Below are 26,625 nucleotides of genomic sequence, written 5' to 3'. Positions count from 1 at the left end.
ATCATTTATTCTCACAGTGATTCTTTAAAGTGGAGAGACAAATATATATGTAAGACTAATTAGAATCTGCCTCCTCTTTTAGGAACAGATATGCAAGTATGTTTTATGTACATTTATTGCGAGATTTACTATATTGACAGCAATGCAAATACAGAATAAAGATATAAATAATATAAAGAATATAAAGTACTCTGTGGAAGCTAGTTTTTAGTATCTTCACAAATCTTTGTACCTTTGATAATTTAAACACTTGCATTCAATATAGTGAAAATTTGCAGTGCAACTAAAAGGGTTGGTTTATACTCCCAGAGTTATTTGTTTACTGTGAAATGTATTTCATCATTCTGGGATTTTAATTATTTAATTATCATTTCTACTTATGCCAGTTTTCATTGGTCATTTCCATTTTATTGAACCTGAAGCTTAAGAGGTATGCTTTGCCATTTGCGGTTTTTTTTCTTTTAATTTAGCATTGTCCCAATCCCTTCTTCTAATGAAGAAATTCGCTTAGTTGATGATGCATTTGGAAAAATTTGTCACATGGTCAGCGATGGCTCCTGGGTGGTTCGAGTTCAAGCTGCAAAGCTATTGGTATGTTACACTTTCTTTCTTTCTTTTTTTTTTTTAAAGATCTGTCTCTCTTTATTTTTAAAGATTTATTTATTTTTAGAGAGAGGGGAAGGGAGGGAGAAAGAGAGGGAGAGAAACATGGATCAGTTGCCTCTTGCACACCCCAGCCAGGGACCTGGCCGGCAACCCAGGTGTGTGCCCTGACTGGGAATTGAACCGGCAACGTTTCCATTTGTGCGACAATGCCTAGCCCACTGAGCCACACCAGTCAGGATAAGTTACACTTTGTTTAATGAGCACATTACCTGTTAACACTTACACACACATTTTGAGAAACTACTGATAGGGACCGTTGTAACCCACTATCAGAAATCCTAGGTTTTTTTTTTAAAAAAAGATTTTATTTATTTTTAGAGAAAGGGGAAGGGAGGGAGAAAGAGAGAGAGAAACATCAATATGTGGTTGCCTCTCGAGCGCCCCCCACTGGAGACTTGGCCTGCAAACCCAGGCATGTGCCCTGACTGGGAATCGAACAGTGACCCTTTGGTTTGCAGGCCAGTGCTCAATCCACTGAGCCACACCAGCCACGGCAAAATCCTAGTATTTTTAAAATAAAAAGAAATGGCTTGCTTTCCAATGGAGAAGCAGTCTTTTAGAACTAGAAAGAATTTTAAAGACAATTCTATTTAAACTTGTTAGCATATGAGATAGCCAAGGCCTAGAGAAAAATGGAAATAATAATAAAAATAGTTTCTACCATTTATTAAGCACCCATTATGACCTAGGTACTTTGCTATGATTCCATATACATGATCTTATTTACTTTTCACAGTAACCCAGCAAGGTAGATGTTGTTATTCCCATTTTTCAGGTGAGAAAACTGAGGCTCTGAGAAGGAAATTGTCCAACTTACCCAACTTACACAAATAGAAAATTGTAGAGTGGTATTCAGATACTAATCTCCTACCTTTAGGCTGGTACTTGCTACTGTTTTGCCTTTAGGGACTCGTAGTACATTTATAAAAAAATTTTAACTTTTCAGAGATGCAGTTGTCTTGTAGAAGGAGTGTTGACCTTTGAGCTATCACTTGGTCTTAGTTTCAGTTTCCTCATCTGTTCAGTGGGTGTTAATAACTCTTATTTACCTCACTGGTTGTCATGATGTTCAAATGAGATACTGTCTATGAAAATGTTTATAAATTGTAAGGTATTCTACTGTGTGGGATAGTGGAGGTGGTTATAGTATATAAATATATGTAAGTATCTGTAAGATTTTGTAAGGCCCTGGCTGGTGTGGCTCAGTGGATTGAGTGCTGGCCTGCGAACTGACGGGTCACTGCTTTGATTCCCAGTCGGGCAGGTGCCAGGGTTGAGGGCCAGGTTCCCAGTTGGGAGGGGGTATATGAGAGGCAACCTATGGATGTATCTCTCACACATGGATTTTTCTCTCCCTCTCGTTCTTCCTCCCCTCTCCTCTCTCTGAAAATAAATAAAAACAAAAATAAAATTTTTTTTTTGTAAATATCACAGCAAGAAAATCTGAGATTCTTTTTGGACACTTCTTTCTGAGGACCTCCAACTCTGCCAGTCTTGGTAAGATTGCTGGTTAAATACTTTTGGACCTGATTGTACTGGACATAGAACCAGTGATAGTCCTATTCTATGACCAGCGTTTATCGGGTAATTGCTAAAACCTATGTGAAGTATTTTCATGAAATGATAAGGAATTTGGATGATTTTAGTATTTTCTGCTTATAAATTATACTGCTCGTTCATAATAAAATACAGAATTAAACCAGTTGTTACTGGTTTTTTGAATTCACATTTTAAAACTTTGTTTCGGTCTGTTAATATTTTAAAATTTAGAACAATCCATTCATTTATCAAACTTTTTTTTTTTTTTTAAGATTTTTAAAATTTATTTTTAGAGGGAAGGGAAGGGAGGGAGAAAGAGAGGGAGAGAAACACCAATGTGTGGTTGCCTTTAGCACACCCCCTACTGGGGCCCACTGGGGACCTGGCCCACAAGCCAGGCATGTGCCCTGACTGGGAATTGAACCAGTGACCCTTTGCTTTTCAGGCACTCAATCCACTGAGCCACACCAATCAGGGCTCATCAAATTCTTTTGTTTAACATTTACTGAGCATTTACTGTATGTGGTGTTTGTGTGTGTGAGAGAGAGCAAAAGAGTGCACGCATGAGAGAAGGGAGGACTGTAGAGAAATAATTTAATGATATATCTTTATCTGAGTAGACAGCTCAGAAAAATAGTCCTTAAGCTGGGTCATTCAGATTTTTCAGTTTGTACCCTACAGGGTCTGAAGTTCATTTATGTAAAGCTGTATAAGTATGGAATTACAGTGGTGAATTGAAAGGTTTCCACTTAGATGACTCTTACTTGAGTTAGGTGCCTTATGTTATAATTTTAGTAATTTCAAATTCGAACAGTTCCAAATTATTTAAGTAATTATGTTTGTACTTCAAAGGTAATTAATATTCTAATTTTGCTAATAATAATAACTGTTACCTTTATAGAGTTTCTAGCCTACGAAGCGAGACACTTTTTGTTATACACACACACACACACACAGTACACCTGCTTCCTTATACAGACACACACACACTCATGTACATACTCACCTTTTGCAAATAACTTTTAATCCTTACAGAGGCGTCCAGCTTTTTGGCCACACTGGAAGAACAGCTGTCTTGGGCTACACACTAAATACACAAACAGTAATGAAAGGAGGTCAGCAAAAAAAAAAAAAAAGATTTTAAGTAAATTTACGATTTTGTGTTGGGCTGCATTCATAGCCATCCTGAGCTGCATGTGGCCTGTGGGCCGTGGGTTGGGCTCACCTGTATGTAAACTCTCAGAGAAGGATTATATTACTCATTTTATATACACGGTGGGGCAAAGTGAGTTTAGAGTGTAAGTACATGAAGCAGAGTTTATTCTGCTTTTTAATCCTCACCCAAGGATATACTTATTGATTGTAGAGAGAGAGGAAGGCAGGGGGAAAGAGAGAGACAGAGAGAAAGAGAGAGAGAAAGAGAGGAAGGAAGGAACAACAACACATTGATGTGAGAGAGAAACATCCATCAGCTGTCTTCCATTAATGCCCCAACTGGTGATTGAACCTTCAACCTTTTGGTGCACAAGATGACATTCCAACCAATTGAGCCACCCGGCCAGGGCAGAGTTTATTCTTGTATTATTATTTGTTAATTAATGTATTATCCATATGAATAACTGTAAGCCTACTTTTGCCCACCCTGTGTAATAAAAACTAAGGTTTAGGAAAGTGATATAATTTGTTCACAGCCATGTAGGTAGTAAATAGCACCTCATGATCTATAGCCCACGTGGAATCCCTTCCTAGTGAGGGTACAGTCACACATTGGGAGCTGTGGTTGTGCAGTTGAGGCCCTGCTGGTTTTCTAGTTCCTCTGTGTAATTGAAGAGGCAAACTAAACTGCCTGCACTAACTCTTGAGTAGACAAAACCTGTGTTCAGGCAAACTGCATGTTGTCTTCAGCCCGCATGTGCATCAAGTTAACAAACACTAAGCCATAGTCTGCATCTTCAAAAGAGTTAGTAGTCTGGTAGGTTGACACAGGCAGTCAGTCCATCATAATCCCTGGTGCTTTAGGGAAGAGCACCTAACAGCCACAGAAGGCTTTTTGGAGGAGGCAATTTCTGGGCTGAGTTTTGAAGGTTGAATATGAATTAGCTAAGTAAAGAAGTAGGGAAGGAAAAAATACGATCAGAAACATAGAAGAAGTATAATAGTATACCTACCAATATCATACTACACTGTACTAGCATACTAAATCATAAACAGTTTAGTACTTCTTGGTGTGGGGAAATAATGTTCAGTGTGGGGGATGCACAGCAGGTAAAGCACAAGAAGAAAGCTGAAATCAGGTTCTTTAAGAACTTAAGTCCATTGTGCACATAACAGCCCTGGCTGATGTGGCTCAGTGGATTGAGTACCAGACTGTGAAGCATTGTGCACAAAACAGAAATAGTCCCCATTCTTAGCTTATAGTAGGATAAACATTTTCAGATGTGACCTGTATAAGAAAATCCAAAACTATGTAAAAGGTTGACTTTTGGTTATCTGTAACTGCACTAATAAGGCAAAGAAATGTGATTTCCAAGTACATAGCTCCATTCGATTATTTAGAATACAGTCACTACTTTCTAAATAATCATGATAATTGGTGTTCTGTCTAAAATATGGCCCTTAGTTCAATAATTCCTTCTTAAGATGTTTCATTTCTCTTATTCAGTTAGGTTTACTTATAAGCCTCCAGAAGTCTTTGACCTTAAATCATAACATTTTCAGACAGGTTGTAGGCTTTTATCTCTATTAAGTCTTCTCAGGGCTATGCTTTCCCGGGGCAAATGAAGATGTCCTAGTCAGGGGCAGTTTTACATCTCACATAGTAATGCATTGTTTTCTTCCTTTTTCTTTTCTTTTTTTTGGTTTGCTTCTCTTTTTGTCACCTAATTGAGTAGAGGCTAGGAGCCTTCAAAGAGTGCATAAGACTTATTACACTAATGGAGCAGTTTTTGCTCTGAAAGCAGGCTTGACACAGTTGTTTGTTAAATATCATGGCGTTCTTAGTGTTATGTTTATAGGTTGTGAAGTAGTGGTGATAGTACATTTGGAGAGAACTTACCTGAATATGTTTGTTTTGATTAAAGTAGACAAGAATATAGATGTTTTCCTTTTGTGTGTATTTGTTTCAATGAAACTATTTATGGATATTGAAATTTGAATTTAGTATAATTTTCATGTATCACAAACTGTTATTTTTCCCCAACCACTCAAAAATGTAAAAACCATCCTTAGCTGGTAGGCTGTTAATCCCGCCCACACCTACAGAAACAGGCAGTGGGTGGGATTTGGCTGACGGGCCATAATGGAGGAGCTCTGCCCACAGGCCCTCCCACCAGCCCCCATGGATGAGAATAAGTCTACCAAGACATGATCTGCTTGGGGAGGAAAGGTGGCTGATCTCTCAAAGGAGAAGGGCCAGGAACCTTTTCCTCAATGGGCTTTTCTTGGGTTTAATTTGCACAGGAATACAGGTAAAGCTCATCAATCATTGTCAAGCAGTAAGGATCAAACAATAGATAACATTAAAAGAACTATGAGGGCTTATTCTGAGTCAGGGTCAGTTAGCTAAAGGGCTGTAAAACTTTGGGGAACAAATTCATTTTATGCTTGGACCCTTATCAGAAAACAGGGCATTCTTAGCAAAGCAGGTTTCACAGGATTTTATGCATTCTTTCTTAGGCCTGATCGCCCTGGGGAACCTGCCCTTTCCTGAACTGGGCTGCACCCACCTCTGTCATTGTTTCAGGCTTAAGTCAGGCAGGGGAAGTAAGGCAGCCAAGAGATTAGGAGACTTTTCACAGACAGAATGATGACTCAGGCTATGTCAAAGCCAGGGGCAAGGGTCCATCACTCCCTTTTTCTATAGACCCCCAAGTCCTTCCCTGAGGGCCCCTTCCTGACCATGCCTGTCTTAGATCATCCCTCCCTTGAGGAATCTTACCCTTCATTGGCTAACCAGTCATCCGCCTAGGGCCAAGCAGGGTAAAGTAAAAGGGAGCAGAGGCTGCAACCCTGCCAGGGAGATAAGCTTTGTCTCCTTAGTGGCTTATGCTCCCAAGGTCTCTTACTCAGCCTTAGCCATGGAGGGTTAAAGCTTCTGAAACCAGGCAGGGTGGTTCCCAATAGGTCATAGTTTGCTAGCTCCTGCCTTGTGTAAGGTACAATTGGTGTCATTCGGCTACTTATAACATGGAGGAAAAGCCAGCATATAGTCTAAAATAATTAAAATTTTCTGGACTGAACAGCCTTGAGACTGGAAAAAGGAAGGCAGGAAGAAATGTCTGCTTTGTGTTATTTGAGTCAAAGCCACTTTTTCTGGGCTCATTTAGCATCTTTTTTCCTCTGGGACTGTTGGAGATTAGATAGATAGATAGATAGATAGATAGATAGATGATAGATAGATAATATATATGCACACACAGGGTTTTCAAATTCTATATAAAAACACCATAACAAAATTATAAATACTCTTACGTAAGACATTTTCCATTATTTTGATAAAGTCACTGTGAAGGAGTACGTGCAATTCTGCATAAGTAATAACGTTCAGACTACCAGTATTCCTGATAGCACTAATAAATTCCACAGCCATTTCGTTTCACTTTAGTGCTTCCAATTTCTTTTTCTCACATATTCTTGCTGTTGCTGAGAAGAAACAAGTTTGTACAGCAGCAACAAAGTCTAGTCAGTCATGGGTACATGCATACTTTTTCAGAGAACACACTTCTTGTTTGCACAAAACTTTGCTTCTGAAGAAAGAAATGTACTAGTCACCAGTTTGTTGTTCTTGCTGTACACGTAAACATCCACCACTCATCACTGAGTTATGGAAGTGCTGATTCCAGAAATGTTCCCAACGATAGCATGGAAGGGGATATGTGGGAAAATATTCCAAATGGATACTTCATTCTGTTACACGGACAGATTACCACTCAATAAATAATAAAGCAGCAGTTTATCTCCACACAATAGCAAAGATTTTTCTTGCATCCTTCTGACACTTTTGTTCCATCCATTAAACAAAAGTCTTTTCTATAAGAAAATACCTTCTCCTTATTAAGAGACAGCCAAAAGTTTGAAAATTCTAAGAATGTGCTCTTTGTACCCTTTTATCTTCTTAACAGTGACAAAAGGGAAGAATGTTACATTCTACCTAGAAATGCATAGTATTGGTCACATGAATGTTTTTTCATCTTTTCTGATTGTTATCAACTGCATTGATTTCACTTGTGCTTTTATTCTTCTTTGGAATGACAGTTCCTGGAATCATTAAATAGAATATTCACAAGTGATGGTGTCAGGGTTCTAGAAATGGAAATATCCACCTACTGTAATACAAGTTCAGCCTTTTCAGAATCTGTTCCTGGACACCTCCAGTTGTATAAATAATATTGTAAATTGCCATCTCCTATACCAAACTTGAGGTTTTTCCAAGAATGTCTAATTTTCCATCAAACCTAATGCATTGAATACCAAATCCTTTCAGTTGAGCTATAATGAACACACCATTCATAAAGTCTGCCAGGAGCATCTCCGTGTGTATGTTGTGGAAGGAGTAGGCAGCTTTGAGGCTCTTGTGAGCAGGGTGGTGTATGACTGTGGAGGGAAGTGTGCAAAAGCTCAGGAAGTCAGTTTACCCCTGGAGTTCTGCACTGTAAACATGTCAATAATGTGTTCATGGGGGAGAAACCAGTAGGCTGCTTTCTCTTCATCCATCACGGGGGCCAGATGAAACCTATTCAGGTAACTGTTGGTTAATTCTCACACTGCTTTGATATCTCTTGGTTCCATCCATCTCAAGCCCAAAGTCTTTTCACATCCAGAAATCTGTACAGCCTCATTGTTCGCTGTAAAGTCGTATTTCTACTCTAGTGGGAAAATTTCACTTCTACCAATTTTGGGGGGTTTAGTGATCAGTGCCAGTCTCTGCACATGGCACTGCCTTAGGAAGAACCCGTCTGTGGTATAAACGGCCTGGAACATCCCTTCCAGTTCCGCTCTTCTAGTTATTGCTCAAATTAACACTGGGCTACTCGTTTTGAACTCAATTTCTTGTGAACACAAAGAAAGTTGATTTCAACTATCTTCATACTATATTCTTAGATCTTTGACTTTTACAATGGGATCTTTGATTTTCTAGACTGGAGACCCAGAGCAAAAATGCAACACATTTGACACATTTATCCTGCCATAAATCCCAATGGTTTCTGGGATGGCATTTATGAATCCTACCAGTTTCTTATTTGAAGACACCGTGACCCCACAGTGCCACTGAAGAAACCGGCCTGGGGGATGCAGAGCCCAAGCGGGCACTTGGACGAATAGTCAAACCAGAACATGTCCTCCTCTATATAATTCTCACTGAACAAAGTGGGCAACCCCTTGAGCACTTCAGCATTACCCAAATCTAATGTGTCCCACGTAAAACCCTGCGGAATGGAGTATAGTTCTTGACGCACGTTGTCTTTATCTGCCTCAATTGCACCATGAGATATGACTACTTAATTTGATTTGGGTACTGGCTGTGTGTCCCCAAACTGGTATCTGTGTTTGGCAGCCTCATCGATGTTCCCGGTGGGGCCCTCAAACGCCATTAACAGCTCCATGGCTTTCTGAACGTCCTGCAACTTACACATCAGAATGGTGGGATTTTTTTGATGGCTGTTAAGGCTTAACGTCCTGGGAATCAGTTGCAGTGTCTGACTGGGTGCCTCCAGAATTTGGTTTCCTCATTTTTTCCTCTTCTCTCTCTTCTTTTTCTTCTTTGGCACCCAAATTGCCTCTGAGACTTCCTTTGGCATGTTCCGTCTCCTCTTCACTGTCCCTGTCTATTCCACACGTGTCCTGGTCATCCGAAGACTTGCTGTCCTCCACCATCGTTGCAGTGCAGGCTGCGGAGGTGGCACTGGGAACCTGGGGGCAGCACGGATGTGGAGGTGGCAGCCAGAACTATGGATGTTTTTATGATTGCTGAGATACACTTTATATCTTTTTGGTCCAACTCTGCTTTTCCCGTGCTTTCATGAGTGATTAATGGTCTATGCAGTCACGAACCCAGAGGTATTTGGAATTATCTTTTTGTGTCCCATACCCCTGAGTCATCAGCTGTTATCAGTTCTGCCTTCTTGACAGACTGTGAATCTACTCAGATCTTCCCCTTCTCTATTTCTGCTAGGCCTGTACCAGTTCAGGTCTGACCGTTTTTAAAGTAGATGACTGCTGTGTAGGGCTCTTGGTATTTGTGGATTTGAAATGGAAAGCTTTGGATATTCTTAGATAACACTAGAAATTTGTTACAAATAATGATATCAAAATGTGTAAGACCAGAATTTAATAGTACCCCCTTTTGCCAGCTGTGTTGGGAGAGTTTAGCTGAAGGCATTGAAGAGCATTGAAACCGTGGATTGAGTAATGTAGTGTGAAGTCATTAAAACTTTCTTTGTAGGAAAAAAAGTGCTGCTTAAAAAGCCAACTGTTAACACTGGTGGTAAAACTAGAGAGAGTGAGGAGCTTTTATAGTTCTTATTCATAAGATTGATGTTTGGGATTTAAAAAAATTAATGCTAGATCTCGTATTGACTCAGATCTGTGTAACATACAAGGCCACCAACTGTACTGTGTAGAGATAAGAAAAAGCGGCTTTGAAACTCCCTACGTCAAAACAGTACCACTGCTGCTCTCCTAGAGTTGCAGGAAAGGTGTTAACGTGGGTGGGGCTATTTCCAAAGAACATGTAACTTTCCATGGAAAATGTGCTTGAAAAAAAAAATCTGAGCCTGTTTAAACATTTCTAACTTGGGAATTAGAGAAGGTCTCCAATATATTCCTTAAGATATCTAGGACTTTAATAGCCTCTTAACTGGTCCCTGCTTGTTTTTCATTCCTTTTGGTCCATTAACCACATAGCTGCCAAGATGATGTTTATGAGGTGTAAATCTCTATTTCTCCCTTATTTGAAAAGAGCAAGTTACCAAATCTCTCAGCCTCAATTTCTCATCTAAAAAATGAGGACCATGTATGTTCTTCGTGGGATGATGGGGGGGAATACAGTTTTAAAATAAAAGTGAAATATTTTGTACATCATTGAGCTCATTAAATATTTGACAGAGATTATCTAGTCATTAATCACAAGGTAAGTGCCTTACTTCCGCAAACAGACCCTTTATAATCTTAGCCCTACCTATCTGTACTCATTGCCTCATTTTCAGTCCCCCCATCTTGTGTTCTCTTCATAGAACTGCTTGATGATTCCCACATGACATTCTCACTTCGTGCATTTGCGCTTGTGATTTCCAGTTCTCCCTGCCATCACCCCTTACTACTTGTTTTCTGAGTTCCCATAGTGCCGTTTATAAATGTGTATTACAATTCATACCATAATGAAATTATCTCTTGTCAGTTTCTGTTACTAGTCTGAAGTCACTGAGTATAAAACTGATGTCTTAGTTTTTGTATTCCTGCTCCTGGTATCTGTAGGCATATAATTGAATGGTTGGCAAATAAATATTTGTTTTATTGAAAGAATGAACAATGAACAAATGAATGGAAAGTGAAGTGAAGGGGAATGGAGAGACAGTGCAGAGTTAAGGCAAAGGATTCTGGACCTGGGTTTATAGCCCAGTTCTGTAACTTACACTCCTTGCAACATTGAATGAGTTACTTAATCTTTTTGTACCTTCTTTTCCCCCATATTTAAAGTGGAATTAATAATAGTATTTACTTTGGAGGGGGACTAAATGAGTTAATGTATGTATAAAGCACTTAAAAAGTACGTAACACAATAAGCTCTATTTAGGCTAGCTGCTGCTGCTGCTGTTTTTAATTATTTTCCTGATGATTCAGAACCCATAGGTACCTTTAGTATCAAGAATAATGTTACCACATTTAAGTTGGCTGCAAACATTTGTACTAAGATAATGTTCAGGTCTTAAAAGATGTTCAATTTGTTCTGGGTTCTTTGTTTTTACAGGGCTCCATGGAGCAAGTCAGTTCTCATTTCCTGGAGCAGACACTTGACAAGAAGCTCATGTCAGATCTGAGGGTAACTTGAATTCTTTGTTGTTTAAACTGGGTTTCTGTAACTAACATCAACGTAACAACATACGCCAAGTTGATGTTGATTTAATTTTGCAGCCCATGCATTTGTTAAATTAATGTGGGGTGATTAGATTACATTTTAATATAAAATCTTAGTAACTTGAACCAAATTACAAGTTTCTTCATTAAATTTTAAATTATAATGAAATACTTTGCACAAGTTGTGTTTTACGAAGAAGAGCCAGTATTGATTTTCTGTTTGTTAGAAATTACAAAGGTCTGGTCTTATTTTTGGGATTGTGACATTTTATGACTTCTTTCCAGCGGCAGTTCCCGTAGAGGAGTGAGTAAGTTTTTCCTTGCACTGTAACAGAATGCCTCTTACGGAATGCCTTTAGCCTCTTACTGTAATAGTTCTCTGATATAGTTGCCAGGATTAAATATGAGTCTGAGAATATGATACATACATTCACTGTCAATATCTTAATTTTTTAATTATAAAATCAATAATAAAAACATACAGAACTTTGATAAGTAGAAGGAAAAGGGAAAGAAATGTACCCTCTTTGCCATTCCTCTAATACAGTGATTTTTGCCACTTTGGTGTATTTTTCTCCAGCTCTTTTTCTTTTGTATGTGTTAAATACTGTATGCAGATAGTTTTATAGTCTGCATTCTGGTTTTGTAGTCTGCTTTTTACATTTGCCCCTATATCATATGCTTTTTTTCCATATTCCCAACTTTATACTTAGCATTTCTACTGATTTCATAGTATTCTGTTAAGTAGATTTGCCGTCATTTTTTAGCTCTTTATTATACATTTAGGTTCTCCTATTTTTTCCATCTGAATAAATTATGTAAAGAATATGATCTTTGTTCATATTAGATCTTTTCTTCTTTTGAGTTATTTGGTAAAATAAGATAAATTCTAAGGAATGGTTGAGGAGTTGATATGAAATAGTGCCGTATGATATTCCTGAAGGGCATGCCTTCATTTGAGGTGGGTGATTGATGAAGTGTTCTTTGTGTATACTGGGACTGAAGTGTAAAGAAGGACATTCTCATGGTGAGTGGTTAGGGATTGGCGATCCTCAGACACATCACAGGTATAAACTTTACGGCTGGGTCTGACCCATATCTGTAGGCTCAGGTGCTGTAATTCATCAGTGCCTTTCAGATGATCAGCCACAAGGAGGTAGATTCTCACCAAGAAGAATGTTCATAAGAACTAGATGTATAAAGTGATCATGTATGATGAGTTGTAACTCTCAAGTGGACTGTATATTTACGTTAGCTAACTAGTATATTTCCCATTAGGCATTCTGTGCAGAAAATGAATTTACTAGAAGGGTACTTGGGAGCACCATGTTGCTAAAATAGAGCACAGGGTTGTCAAATAGAAACTTAGTTCTAATGGGACTGAAAACAGTTCTTTTGTAGGCCTAGTGTATTATCTGCCCAGGGTGTTGCTTAGAGGGATACCGCAGTCATTTACCTCTCTGGTTCTTCCTTTCCTGTGTTGTCATTGCAAACATGAGCACCTGTCTGATCGACACATTCTTTCACTGTCTTTAATAAGCTTATGATCCCTAATAAGGTTACTATTAGCAATCTTTGGTTTTTAAGTTGAATTTGCATTTCTCTGCTCTGAACTATTGAGTTTATTATTTTTTTGGAAGTTTAAGTCTGAGAGAGCAGCCTTATGTCGTGTCTCCCCCTGTCCTCAGGGTGCATCTTGGTGTTCCTTCTGAACCTCCTGCAAGTGGTAATTGTTGTTGTCCTCTGCAGAGGAAACGCACTGCACATGAGCGCGCCAAGGAACTTTACAGTTCAGGGGAGTTTTCCAGTGGCAGGAAGTGGGGAGATGATGCTCCCAAGGAAGAAATAGACACAGGGGCTGTGAACTTGATCGAGTCAGGAGCTTGTGGAGCCTTTGTTCATGGATTGGAAGATGAAATGTATGGTAAGTATGACTGCATGATATCAGTCCTCTTTACTGAGTGACCGCTACATGTAAGGGATTGTACTGATTGATATACACACATTGTCTCATTTAGTCTTCAGAGTCACAGATGTACCTACTATTATTTCAGTTTTACAAACAGATGAGGTTGAGGTCCAGGGGAAATACAATAGAGTGGTTAAGAGCATGGACTTTGAGTTCAGTCAATCTGGGTTCACATTGCAACATTTTAATAAAACAAGCTTAATAGTAGGCATTTCTGAATAGTGAGAATTAAATGAGATTATATATACATAAAACACTTGGCACAGTACATGACTCATTATGGTAAGCACTTAATATATTGGTAGTACGAGTGGATATTATTGATACTGATAACAATAATAACTTGTTATTAGTCACCCCACTAACATGAGATAGAAACAAGATTTCAACCCAAGTATGTCTGACCTCAAAGCCTTTGTATGACTAACAGAGACTGTTACAACTTCATTTTTGAAAGATACTGTTACTGGCAATTGAATTCTAAAATAATAGGGTTGGGTTTTTTTGTTTTTTTGTTTATTTGTTTTGTTTTTTAGTCTTTTAAGGGTATTCCATATTTTTTCATTTGTATTGCTTCTGTTGAGAAGTCTGCTATCATTTAAAAAAATATTTTCTTGTGTACATGATATGTCTTTTCTAGATGCTTTTAAGATTTTCTTATTATCACTGGTTTTAAATGATTTAATTCTGATGTATCTTGGTTTAATTTTCTTTATGTTTCTTATGCTTGGAATTTGTTGAGCTTCTTAGCACTATGGGAAGTCCTTGGTCATTATTTCTTTAAACAGTTTTCTGGCCCCATGCTGCAGTTACACACATTGGAGGTTACAGAGGTTGTCCTGCAGGTGACTGGTGCTCTCTTTTCTCTTTTTTTTTTTTTTTTTTTTTAAATATATTTATTGATTATGCTATTACAGTTGTCCCATTTCCCCCCCCACTCCACTCCATCCTGCCCACCCCCCTCCCTCCCACATTCCCCCCCCATAGTTCATGTCCATGGGTCATACTTATAAGTTCTTTGGCTTCTACATTTCCTACACTATTTTTACCGTCCCCCTGTCTATTTTCCACCTATCATCTATGCTACTTATTCTCTGTACCTTTACCCCCCTCTCCCCCTCCCACTCCCTTATTGACAACCCTCATGTTCTAGTTGTTTGCCTAGTTTGCTCTCGTTTTTGTTTTATGTGTGGTCGTTAATAACTGTGAGTTTGCTGTCATTTTTACTGTTCCTATTTTTGATCTTTTTCTTAGGTAACTCCCTTTAACATTTCATATAATAAGGGCTTGGTGATGATGAGCCTCTTCAACTTGACCTTATCTGAGAAGCACTTTATCCTCCCTTCCATTCTAAATGATAGCTTTGCTGGATACAGTAATCTTGGACGTAGGTCCTTGCGTTTAATCTTGGGTAATGTAATTATGATGTGTCTTGTTGTGTTCCTCCTTGGGTCCAGCTTCTTTGGGACTCTCTGAGCTTCCTGGACTTCCCGGAAGTCTATTTCCTTTGCCAGATCGGGGAAGTTCTCCATTATTTGTTCAAATAAGTTTTCAATTTTTTGTTCTTCCTCTTCTCCTTCTGGCACCCCTGTAATTCGGATGTTGGAACGTTTCAAGGTGTCCTGGAGGTTCCTAAGCCTCTCCTCATTTTTCCAAGTTCTTGTTTCTTCATTCTTTTCTGCTTGGATGTTTGTTTCTTCCTTCTGGTCCACACCATTGATTTGAGTCCCAGTTTCCTTCTCATCACTATTGGTTCCCTGAACATTTTCCTTTGTTTCTCTTAGCATAGGCTTCATTTTTTCATCTGTTTTTCGAATAGATTCAACCAAGTCTGTGAGCATATTGATAACCAGTGCTTTGAACTGTGCATCCGATAGGTTGGCTATCTCTTCGTCGCTTAGTTGTATTTTTTCTGGAGCTTTGAAGTGTTCTGTCATTTGGGCCATTTTTTTTGTTTGTTTGTCTTGGCGCGTCTGTTACTTTAAGGGGAGGAGCCTTAGGTGTTCACCGGGGCTGGGTAATGCTGGTCGCTGCGCTGTGATGCTGTACGTGGTGGGGGGGCCGAGAGGGAGCAATGGCGCCCGCCTCACTCTCCTCCGGACTTCAGTCTTTCACTCCGCTACCCACAATCAAACTTGGCCCCTCTGGTGCTGGTTCCCGAGTAAGTGGGCCTGTGCACACTCTAGGCCCCTGTGGGTCTCTCCAACAACCTCTCCTGTGAGGCTGGGAGTCTCTCCTGCCGCCCCAACCCCCAGGGGCGCTTTCAATCAGAGGTTTGAGGCTTTATTTCCCCGAGCTGGAGCCCTGGGTTGCGCAGCGGTCTGCTTCTCTGCCCGCCGTTCGTCAGGTTTATCTGTGGGCGAATGTGGTGCCGCAATGTGCTATCCGCCACTCTGCCTGCCCCACTCTCCGCCACTCTGAGTCCGGCCCTCTGGGTTTATCTGTGCAAATGTGGGGCCGCAGGGTCTGCTAGTGCTCAGACTGCCTGCGCCATTTGTCCCACACTCCGCCAGTCTCAGTCCCGCCACAGCCACGCGAGTCCTCTCCACCCCAGTGCCGTCTCCGCCCCTCCTACCAGTCTGGATGAATGATTATTTTCTGTTTCCTTGGTGTTGGTCCCCCTTGCTGTTCGATTCTCTGTTGGTTCTGGTTGTGCGAGGAGGCGCAGTGTGTCTACCTACGCCGCCATCTTGGTTCTCCTCTTTTCTCTTTTTCTCCTAGTCCCTTCTTCTCTTTGTTTCATTTTGGATATTTATTGCTTTGTCTTAGAGTTCTCTAATCTTTTTTTCTGCAATGTCTAAGCTGCTGTTAATCCCATTCAATATATATAGTTTTTCATCCCTAGAAATTCTGTGAGAATGTGGTTTTGTTTAGTGTCTTCCACATATCTGTATAATAGGGTTTTGTACATAATACCTGCATTCTCTAGGTTTGTCAACAGAGAGTGCTTTTACAATAACTGTCCTAATGTTCTTGTCTACTTGGTCTATTATACGTGTGATTTCTGGGTTGGTTTTGGTTGGTTGTTTTTTTCCTTCATTATGGATTATATTTTCCTGCTTCCATGTATGCCTGCTAATTTTCAGTTGGATGCTAATCATTGTGAATATTACTTTATTGGAGGCAGAATATAGTCATATTACTACACATATTCTGGGGCTTTGTTCTGGGATGCAGTTATTTCAGCTTCAGACCCAAGCAGCTAAGGCTTATTTTTGTCCACTACCGAAACAAACTCTTCTGAAAAACCAATTGTAGACCATGCGTGTGCTTTGGCGATTGGTCCCTCTAATCCTGTTGAGTAGTTCTTTCTCAGACCATGGATTGTTTGTTCATGGATCAGAACTCAGCCTTCAACTTGAGGAGGACCTTCTATAGATCTCTCAAGCTCACTGTCTCTGTGCAGTTCTCTCCTTTCTGGTTGCTTTGCCCTATGAATTCTAGCCACATTGGCCTTTCCAGATCCTCAGCTCTGTCTTCTCAACTCAGAAGACCCACAACCTGGAGACTCTCTCCAGACAATTAACTGGTATAATCGTAGAACTCACCTCCTTTATTTCCCATCTCTCAGTAATCACTACCCTTTATTGCCTGATGCCTAATGTGTTGAATACTCGTGTTTCATAGGTTTTATCTCTGTTTTTAGTTGTTTCATGCAGAAAGATAAATCTGGCCCTCGTTACGACGTCTCAGCCAGCGATAGAAGCCCTGCAAAGCTCTTGCGATACGGCGCTGCCCATCCCATGCAGGTCACAGAGTGTCAGCGCTTTGACATGACTGACCGCGGTCTCCTCGTTCCCAGTGATCCGGGGGTGTGGGCTGTTGTCTGCCCACACTTTACAGTAAATTTGTATCAGAGAATTAGAACTTAGGCCTTCACAATGCCAATAAAAATTACCCCACAATAGGACTGCTTCTTAGAAGGGCAAGAAAATTATTTTTGAAAGACAGCACTCTATTAGTAGGTATAAGAATTGGATTATTCTATACAATTTGCTGTAAGGCTTTTTGTCTATGCAAAAATTAGTTAAAGTTATTAATACTTCTGCTTTTTGTTCTCTATGAACTTGATAAATGAATTATAATTGAAAAGTATTAGATAAGTTCAGTTATTAAAACCTGTTTTATCTTAAGTAACTGGAATCTGTTTTGTTTCTACTAGCATTTTTGCTTTGTTTAGTTTCTTTTTAAGTATATAATCTTTATTGTATACTTTTTCCATGAACATTTAGTCTTCTATACCCCGTTCCCAGCTTTCTTTAGTTTCTGCAGTTGAATTTCATCACTATGAATGTTCATGTGGTTTTGTTCAACAGTTTTCAGTTTGTCACTAAGGCGTAATTAAAGGAATTGTGGAAAGTAAAGAGACTATTTCATTGGTTGTAGTCTGGAGTATCACCTGTACGTTTAATCCTCTAGTTGTAACATTTCCTCCCTCACTTCTGGGCCTTTGTACCTGTGGTGCCTCTGCCTAGGAAGGTCTTTTTCTTTCTTTTGGCCCAACTGCTCCTTCAGGCATTGTTTTCGGTACCACTTATTCCAGAAAACTGCTTCTGATCCTGTGGAGTGGGTTTTTGTGCCTCTTCTGCATTTTCTTATATCCCTGTGCTTTTCCATGATACCATTCATCATGCTGTAGTGCAATTAATTATTCTTGAAGGTAGGCTCTGAGAGAAGTCTTGTTCTTGTTGGTCTTTGTAACTTAAGTATTGAGCACAAAGCTAGTGAGTAGCAAAACCAGGATCTAATTACACATGTTAAGACGCCAGAGGAACAGTGTTTTTTCCCCCTCCTAACATAGTAAATTCCTTTCCTCTGCCCTGGACCCTTAAGGAGACTAACATATTTTCAACATCCCAAAAACTCCAGCAGAAATTGTTAATTTACCTGCCTGTGGGCAGGCAGTACATGCAAAGTAAAACACCAAGTTTCTTTGTTTCTCTTTGGAATGTTATCATCTCAGGTCCTAAGGATTATCTCATCCTGACTGGAGTTTCTCTGTGAGTCCTTTGATAAGGGTTGTAAGAGTTACACAGGAATCAGTGTGGTATAGTAGATAAAGCCCTAGGAAGAAAAGCCAGCAGTTAACACATTTGGGTCCATTTCTCTCTTCGGGTCCATTTGTAATTAGCAATTTCATATTTAATTTACATTATTGTGAAGTGGAGAAAATCCTTCCCTTCTGATTAAAAGGAGGAATTCATAACTACCAGAAAAACCTGAGTCACGTCCTTTTAGTGTAGTAACTCTGCTTTCAAACTGTCTATAAAAATTTCTTATTCAAAACAAATTATATTAGTGAGTTTTAACCACAATTTCATTGTTTTTCTTTTCTTTTTTAAAACTGTACATTGTGTTGCAGAACCACGGGGGACCACTGGAACAAAACGAGCATTTATAAAAGGCTTGTGAGCACTGTCTGTAGCTTACTCATCTCTCATCTGTGTCCCAGCATTTAGCACAGGGCCTGCCTGCCGTGTAGTAAACATTGGGGAAACATTGGTGCATGAACCCAGGGCTTCCTAGATTCAGTAACTTCACTACTAAGCATGCAGAGGTAAAAGACATGCCTTTGTTTTCAAGGTGCTTTTAAGACCTTGCTGTGGCTAATATTTATTGAGCTTTTAGCATACGCCAGGCAGTGTGCTATGTGCTTTACTTATAATGTCATTTAGTCATCCTAACTGCTCTGTAAGGAAATGAGTATTAACTCCTTTGAACAGGTGAGAAAATTGAGGTGCTAGGAAGTTAAGTTACTTATTTGAATCACCTGCAAGTTTGTGGCGGGATTACTCTTCACAATTCGCTGTGGAACCTCTATCATTCCAGGGCATGCACCCTTAACCGCTGTGTGATGCTGGTCTATGTAATCAACACACCTGGGTTCTCGTCTTACCTCCGCTCGTACTCACTTTGAGGCAAGTTAGTGCACTTCGCTGAACCTCGTATCTAAAATGAAAATCATGGCATCTAGCCTGTTTTACTCTTAATAATATTATTTAAAAACTGCCTTTTTAAAAAAGTACTTTACTGTGGTTGTAATACTGAGATAAATAAGAACTAATTTTCAAGAAATTCAGTTAATGGAGACAGAAGTGTGACTCGACTTGATCACTTGTCTTCAGAGTCAGGATCTAAACCTTAACCTCTGTGACATTAAAATTCTTGTTCGTAGGTTAAAGTGAAGGCGGAAGCTGAACCTGTGGTCATGGAGGGGGACCTTTCAGAGAGAGGTTGTACAGAGAGAGGAGTAGAGAGCAAAAGACAAACCTGAATGTGAAGGAATTCTTCTTGGATTTTTTTTCCACAGCTCTTAACTTGATGCAGTTTTATTTGTCTCCTTGGTCTAGAGGTCCGCATTGCTGCTGTGGAGGCGCTCTGCATGCTGGCCCAGTCCTCACCCTCCTTTGCTGAGAAGTGCCTTGATTTTCTGGTGGACATGTTTAATGATGAAATCGAGGAAGTCCGCCTGCAGTCCATACATACCATGAGAAAAATCTCTAACAACATCACCCTCCGAGAGGATCAGCTCGACACTGTCCTGGCCGTGTTAGAGGTGAGTGTTTACAGCTTTACTCATTTCTTCATCAGTAACTACTGGACACCACTTACTTGCTTGTTTGCTGTGCTAGGTTTTGGTGCCACAGGAGCACACAGGCAGTGCTGTCTGCCTTTTGATCACGCAGCTCTGCCAAGATGGAGGGAACTACTGAACAGGATGGTTAGGAAAGGACGGGGTGCCCTGGGAATGCAGAGAGTATCTAACCTGAATTGTCAGGGCACGGTGGGGAGGTAGGGAAGAAGGAATGTAGTGGCCACGTAAAGGACGAGTAGGAATTAATGAGGCATTTTCTCAGGAAGGAGTAGCACTGATGGGAGAGGGCAAGAGTACCAAACAGAAGGAATAATGGCTAAGCATCCGGGTGTAAGAATGAGTGTGCTATATTCAAGGAATTAAACGGACTTTATTGTAATTGTAGCAGAGTTAAAGAGATGGAGGAGAGGAAGGAAGCGTCTATAGATAAGACAGGGACTAAATAATAATTCTTCTTATCCTTTGATTTCTTTCTTCTAGTGAATCATAGGATGCTATAGCAGGAAGGGATCTAAGGGGTCAGTTCATTCAACCCTGGCGTTTTACAGTGAAAAAAGTAATTTATTTGATGTCACACAGCTAGTAAGTGCCTGTACTACGTTATAAACACAGATTGGCCTCCCAGGCTGCTGTTTTGAATTATTTTTCTGAAGTGTCTGGATTTTATTTGCAAGTACTCACGTTTTTCAAAATGCTAGTAAATGAGATTTGGCCTCTGGTTTCTTTTTGTTGTTGTTGCTGCTTTTGTTTGCTTTTCAGATATTGTGAAAGGGATAACAACTTGATGTTTAGTCATTAGCACTTGTTACAGATTTCTGCTACAAACCTCAGAAAACAGCCTGGGTGCTTTGATTGTGAAGTTCTCTCAGTTCCTTAGCACTTCTATTAAGATTTTTCTTGAGTTACCTCACGTGGGCTAAATAGCACTTCTCTGTATTTTTTAATACCCTATGTATGTGTTCAGCTTATTTAATTCTTTATACTATAAGATTATGAGCTTCTCAAGGGGACAAACCTTAGTCGTCAGGGAAATGCAGATTATACCACAGTGTGATACTAAGAACCAGAAAGAAGAAACCCTGACAATGCTGAGTGCTGTGAGGACAGGGAGGAACCGGCACTCTGATACACTGCTGACGGGGATGCAGAATGGTAGAGCCACTTTGGAAACCAGTGACAGTTCCTGAGAAAGTTAAACATACACTTACCATGTGATCCCACAGTCCCACTCGGAAGTGTTTACTAAGGAGAATTGAAAACTTATGTTTGAAAAACCTCTATGCAAATGTTTATTGCAGTTTTAGTTATAATAGACCCAAACTGGAAACACGACAAACTCCTTCAGTTGAAGGGGTAAATGAACCGTGGTAATCTATTCAGTGGAGTACTACTCAATAATAAAAAGGAATGAGCTGCTGATACTCATAACACAATGTATGAATCTCAGATGCATTATGCTAAGTGAAAGTAGCCAGACTCAAGAATCAGCATACTCTAGGATTCCACTTATATGTCGTTTTGGAAAAGACAAAACTGAAGCAGAAAATATGTCAGTGGTTGCCAGAAGCTGGGGGCGATGGGTAGATTACCAAGGGACACCAGGGAGGTTTGGATGACGGAAGTGTTTTATGTCTTGATTGTGAGGGTAGTTACATAACTATATGTGTTGTTAAACTCACAGAAGTATACACTAAAAAGGATAAATTTTACAGGATGTAAATTATATGTCAGTAAATCTGACTCTAAAAAATGCTTTGTAGATCCCATTTTCCACTAAAAGGAACCAAAATTTTTAAGAGAAATGGCTGATTCCATTTCAGAAATGTACATTCTGATTACATTCAGAAATGTAATGGCTTATTACATTTCTGTCACAGGAAATGTAATAAGATGAGGTTGTACCACCTCGTCATACAGAAAGAAAATATTACCTATCAAAGACCTCTAGGGTCTTATTAAAAAGACCCAGGAGGCAACTTCAATATCTTCTCACTGGCCAAAGTGAAACACATCATTAAGGATTATGTTTAACTTCAAATATGTTTAAATTAATCAGTGGTTACTGACATCACAAGAAATAGACACCATATAGTTCCTGAGGGAAGTAAACAGTATTACCTCTGAAGTATTACCTATACAAAATATTGAACCTGAATCTAGCAGGCCTCCAAATCTAACTACTATCACAGGTGCAGGGGAGAGATTTTAAGGGAAAAATAAAAAATGAGATGCAAAGGGATTTTAATATTTTATTTTTGATTTTTAGAGAGTGGAGAAGGGAGGGAGAAAGAGAGGGTGAGAAGCATCGACGTGTGAGAGAACATTGGTTGGTTGCCTCCCATACATGCCCGAGGGGACTGAACCTGCAACCAGGCATGTGACCTGACTGGGAATTGAACCAGCAACCTTTTACTTTTTGGGACGACGCCCGAGCAAGTGAGCCACACTGGCCAGGGCTGTAAAGGGATTTTACATATTAAAAGACACTGTGACACATACTACCCAGTCACAGCATGTGGACCGTAATCGGAGCCCAATTAGAACAAAAACTGTTTGAGTCAATCGGAGAAATTTGGGTACTGACTACATATTTGAAATTAAGGAATTATTAAATTTTTTGGTATAGTATTGGTTTACTGTTTTATTTAAAATAATTATTTTTAAAAGACATATTTATGAAAATATTTGCTGAGAAATGTTATGATTTCTGTGACTGCCTTTAAAATAATCTAGAGGAGTCAGTAAAGGTACAGATGAAACAGTTGGTTAGAGTTAATTGCTGAAACGGGGGGGATTTATTGTCTACTTTTATCTATGTTTCAAATGGTCTATATTAAAAAACTGAAAAACTGGTAAAAATGCTATGGAGATATTAAATAAGAGTAGAACTGATGTGTCCATTGACTTTAGCATTAAGAAGTTTTTGGTGACCTTTTCTAATCCTTTCAGTGAGGTTAGCAGATGTTGGGGAGGGAAGAGGCCACTTCCCGGACCTCATCTCGTACTACTCTCTTGTGTTTACTCTGCTGTGGCCACAGGGCTTCCTTACTATTTTCAAATACATTTCCACCTCATGGCTGTTATGTGTGCTGTTCCCTTTGATTATCTGGTGTAAAATACCCCACCTAACCCAGCACTCTTTCCCTTAACCTGCTTTGTAGTGTCTTCATAATACTTCACATTATGTGATAATTAACACTACCTGGCCTATGAGGTCTGTCTAGAAAAAGTGCAGCCATTGTTAACATAATGAGAACGGTGTGCAGCAACATTGATGTAACCTGGCAGCCAAGGAGAGTGGACTGGAATGCGCATGTGTGAACAATGTTGACTTCACTGGACTAGTCAGTGGGGGCGGTAGACAAAGTTGAGTGAGCATGTGTACTGTGTGGCCATCGCCTTCAAAATGACTGACTGAGTACAGCAATAAATCTGAGTACAGATTTTGCATTAAGCTTGAACATTCCTCCGTGGAGACTATTTTGATGATTCGGAAGGCTGCAGCTATGGGCAACTGGTGATTGGCAGCTTCATCATGACAACACACCCTCTCATGTATCAAGTCTTATACAGAGTTTTTTGGTGAAACATCAAATCACCCACTTGACTCAGTTCCCCTACAGCCCAGATTTGGGCTTCTGGCCCAAAAATTCTATAACTTCTGGCTTTTCCCAAAACTAAAATCACCTTTGAAAGGGAAGATTTCAGACCATTGGTGAGATTCAGGAAAATATGACAGGGCACATTGGATGGCGATTGGGAGAACTGTGTGAGGTCCCAAGGTGCTACTTTGAAGGGGACTGAGGTATCATTGTCCTATGCACAGTGTTTCTTGTATCTTGTATCTTCTTCAATAAATGTCTTTATTTTTCATATTACATGGATGGATACCTTCTGGGCAGACCTTGTGTATGTATATTTAATCATTTTTGTCTTTGCGCTAAAATGAAGCTCCTGAGAGCAGGGATTTGATTTTCATTACTGCTACATTTCTAGAACTTGGTGCATAGTAGGAGCCTGATGAATGTTTGACTGTTTACTAAGTGCTCAGTAAATGTTGAATGTGTAAACAAATGAACAAATGAATGAATTCTTCAAATCTCAGTTCATATGTTACCTCTGTCTTAACTACCAGCCCCTCTTCTCCCCCAGAATTGACTTTTTATCCTTTGTAACTTGTACACTCCTCCATAATAACTAATCCACAGTGACTGCTATTATTATCATTGTCATCTTTTTGTTTTTTTAAGGATTCATCCAGAGATATTAGAGAGGCCCTTCATGAACTCTTGTGCTGTACCAATGTTTCAACCAAAGAAGGAATTCATCTTGCACTGGTGGAGCTGCTGAAAAATTTAACCAAGTACCCTACTGACAGGGACTCCATATGGAAGTAAGGGCCTTTTTGCTTATTTGCTCACTGAGTCAAATAATGTCTTAAACGTACAGTGTTGACATTTTCATTGGATCATCTTATTCAAATTAACCGAACTCTCAGGAGTGTGATTCCTAAATGGAATATTGTTTTAGATTATTATTTTTTTTTTTTGTCTGTTTACCTAGCAAATATATACCTGCTATCTGTTCACCGTGTGCCAAGTCCCGTGGTGTGTGTGGGAGGTGCAGGGGTGAGCTGGTTAGATTTCCTTCTTCTCCTGTGTACTGTTGTTAATCGTTGCTGCGTCTGGTTTACATTTTGTGCAGGATCACAGCCGTCGCTGTAGAGATTAGAGGCAGGGCCAGCACTTGGTCTACAGATTGAAAATCTCAGTCGTTTTTTCCCTAATTACCTCTAGCTTTAGTGACTAGAGTCAGACTGTTAACTTTTAATGAATTGCTGTTTGAAGAACTACTTTCTTACATTTAATATAAAAATGTGTGTGTTCCACATATTTAAATGAGCTTATGTAATGAGATCACTCCAGCTGTATAGTTTCTTGATTTTCAAAAATATTTGTTACTAAGAGTAGAAAAAGTTGATCGAATGAGGTACTTGAAAGATATATTAAAAACTAAAAATACCAGGGAAGTCTTGCTGCAGGTGACATTTTTGATATCTGGGGTACCTGTTTTGCTGTTTCTTCATATATAAAAAGTCCAGTTCAACTCAACTCTATTCAATGTACATTCATTGATCATCTTCAGGGAGCACTCAGTCATTTGGTGTGCGGGGCTTGGGGTGGGGAGAAACACCTGTATCAGCACCTGTACTTACTTGGGGATGCAGAAAGAATAAATTCTGCTTGATGGAAGGGACTATTAGAGTGTTTAGCAGAACATTCTTCTTGCCTTAAAATAAGATTTGTGGTTGCTTGGTTCACCCAGAATATGTCTGTTAAGACCGTCATTACTGGATGATTGTAGACAGAAAACTCCTCCACCTCACAGTGCTCCAAAAGATGTTGAAGTGACCTAATTATTACCTGTTTTTTTTTCATTTCTTATCATGAATGGTGGTTTTATTCAGAACTATCAAAAAATATATATGATAAAAGACTGAATAGTCACAGTGGCATGTTTTTAACACCTAGCTAAAGATAGGTACATAAATGAAAGTTTCGAAGGAGATAGTTTGTTCTGTTTATATACCTTTAGTTCATTCAATAAGTGCTTATTGAACACTTGCTATAAACCAGTCACTGTGGTAGGTGCCATGGAGATTTAAAAATGGATTCAACTCAGAGACCTAGCCCTCAAACAGCTGGAAGAGGGAGTAGAAAGAAATGTGTAGATGGGGAGGTGGATGAGATAGTAAAAAATATTCCAAGTCAGACTTGAAGTCTGGCTTTAGAGAGGCCCAGGTACTTAGGGGTCTCTAAGGGGACTCAGCTCTTGTATGCTGCATGTGAGATCTGAATAGAATGAGAGAGAAAATAAAGGAGTGACATGTGGAGGCCAAACTATAACCTTTACAGTGTCCCCTGAGGCACAGTGAGTAAAAGGGCTGAGGGAGGTCAGAAAGTTAGTGAATTAAATTGGTTCCACGTAGAAGGTAAAACAGGACTGGGGAAAAGTTTTGTAACAATATCAAGGGTTTTTAAATGTGATACCTTTCATAACCCATATATCCATTTGAATTCGTTTGTGGTGTTTGCTTTCTCTCTTTTACCAGTCCCTAGTGGAATCCTGTCTCCTTTTGAAACTTTCTCTGATCGTAGTAATCTCTTCTACCTTTGACAGAAAGCAGAGTATCGTTTATTTGATAGTTAATCGTTGCCTCAGCTGGATTTTAAACTCATTGAGAACAGAAATTAAGATTTATATTTCTTTTCAGTACACCTTCTAAACCAGAACTTAACAAAATAATAAAAATGCATAATTATCAGCACACATGTAGCTCTTGATAGCTTATAAAAGACCTTAATGTAGTCATAATAGTTAACTGATAGCCAGTTAATAGTTAACTAATAGCCAGTTGAGGTCTTACTATATGACAGACAGCTCCAAGAATCTCTTCAGCACACTTCCTTGCTCCACTGACCAGAACTGGATTACTTGATTGCCTGCAAACCAGTCACTGGAAAATGGGGGTGGGGTTGCCGTGGTGGCTTTAGACCAGTTGTGGTTGAGCCCTTGGGCTGGATCTGCCTTCTCTGAACACTTTGCTACCTACCTCTGATACCTGAGTAGTGAAATCAGGGTTCCCTTGGGGAGGAAGATGGGGGATATGGCCATTGGTTAAATAACCAGTAGTAATATCTGCCATACCAGCTTTTTTATCTACATAATAACCAATTTTTTAGATGAATTAACAGTTTCAGAATAATTGAGTGGCTTATCTGAA

The 26,625-nt window shown here is 39.5% G+C and overlaps 1 protein-coding gene and 1 pseudogene across 2 annotated transcripts in view; one reads left to right on the top strand and one right to left on the bottom strand.

Moving 5' to 3' along the window:
• Window positions 1–26,625, top strand: part of INTS4 (integrator complex subunit 4) — a 111,748-nt gene that overhangs the window by 45,923 nt on the left and 39,200 nt on the right. For both annotated transcript variants that reach the window (XM_053925291.2, XM_045181788.2), the window contains 5 exons: window positions 471–591; window positions 11,171–11,242; window positions 13,027–13,201; window positions 19,597–19,802; window positions 24,092–24,234. In XM_053925291.2, coding sequence (XP_053781266.1) covers window positions 471–591; window positions 11,171–11,242; window positions 13,027–13,201; window positions 19,597–19,802; window positions 24,092–24,234 — 717 coding nt within the window. The remainder of the gene's footprint in view (window positions 1–470; window positions 592–11,170; window positions 11,243–13,026; window positions 13,202–19,596; window positions 19,803–24,091; window positions 24,235–26,625) is intronic.
• On the bottom strand, window positions 7,347–9,078 carry LOC139440887 (glycylpeptide N-tetradecanoyltransferase 2-like; annotated as a pseudogene).

This window comes from Desmodus rotundus, chromosome 5, assembly GCF_022682495.2.
Source record: "Desmodus rotundus isolate HL8 chromosome 5, HLdesRot8A.1, whole genome shotgun sequence".
Classification (NCBI taxonomy): domain Eukaryota; kingdom Metazoa; phylum Chordata; class Mammalia; order Chiroptera; family Phyllostomidae; genus Desmodus; species Desmodus rotundus.
This window is presented reverse-complemented; position numbering and strand designations above follow the sequence as displayed.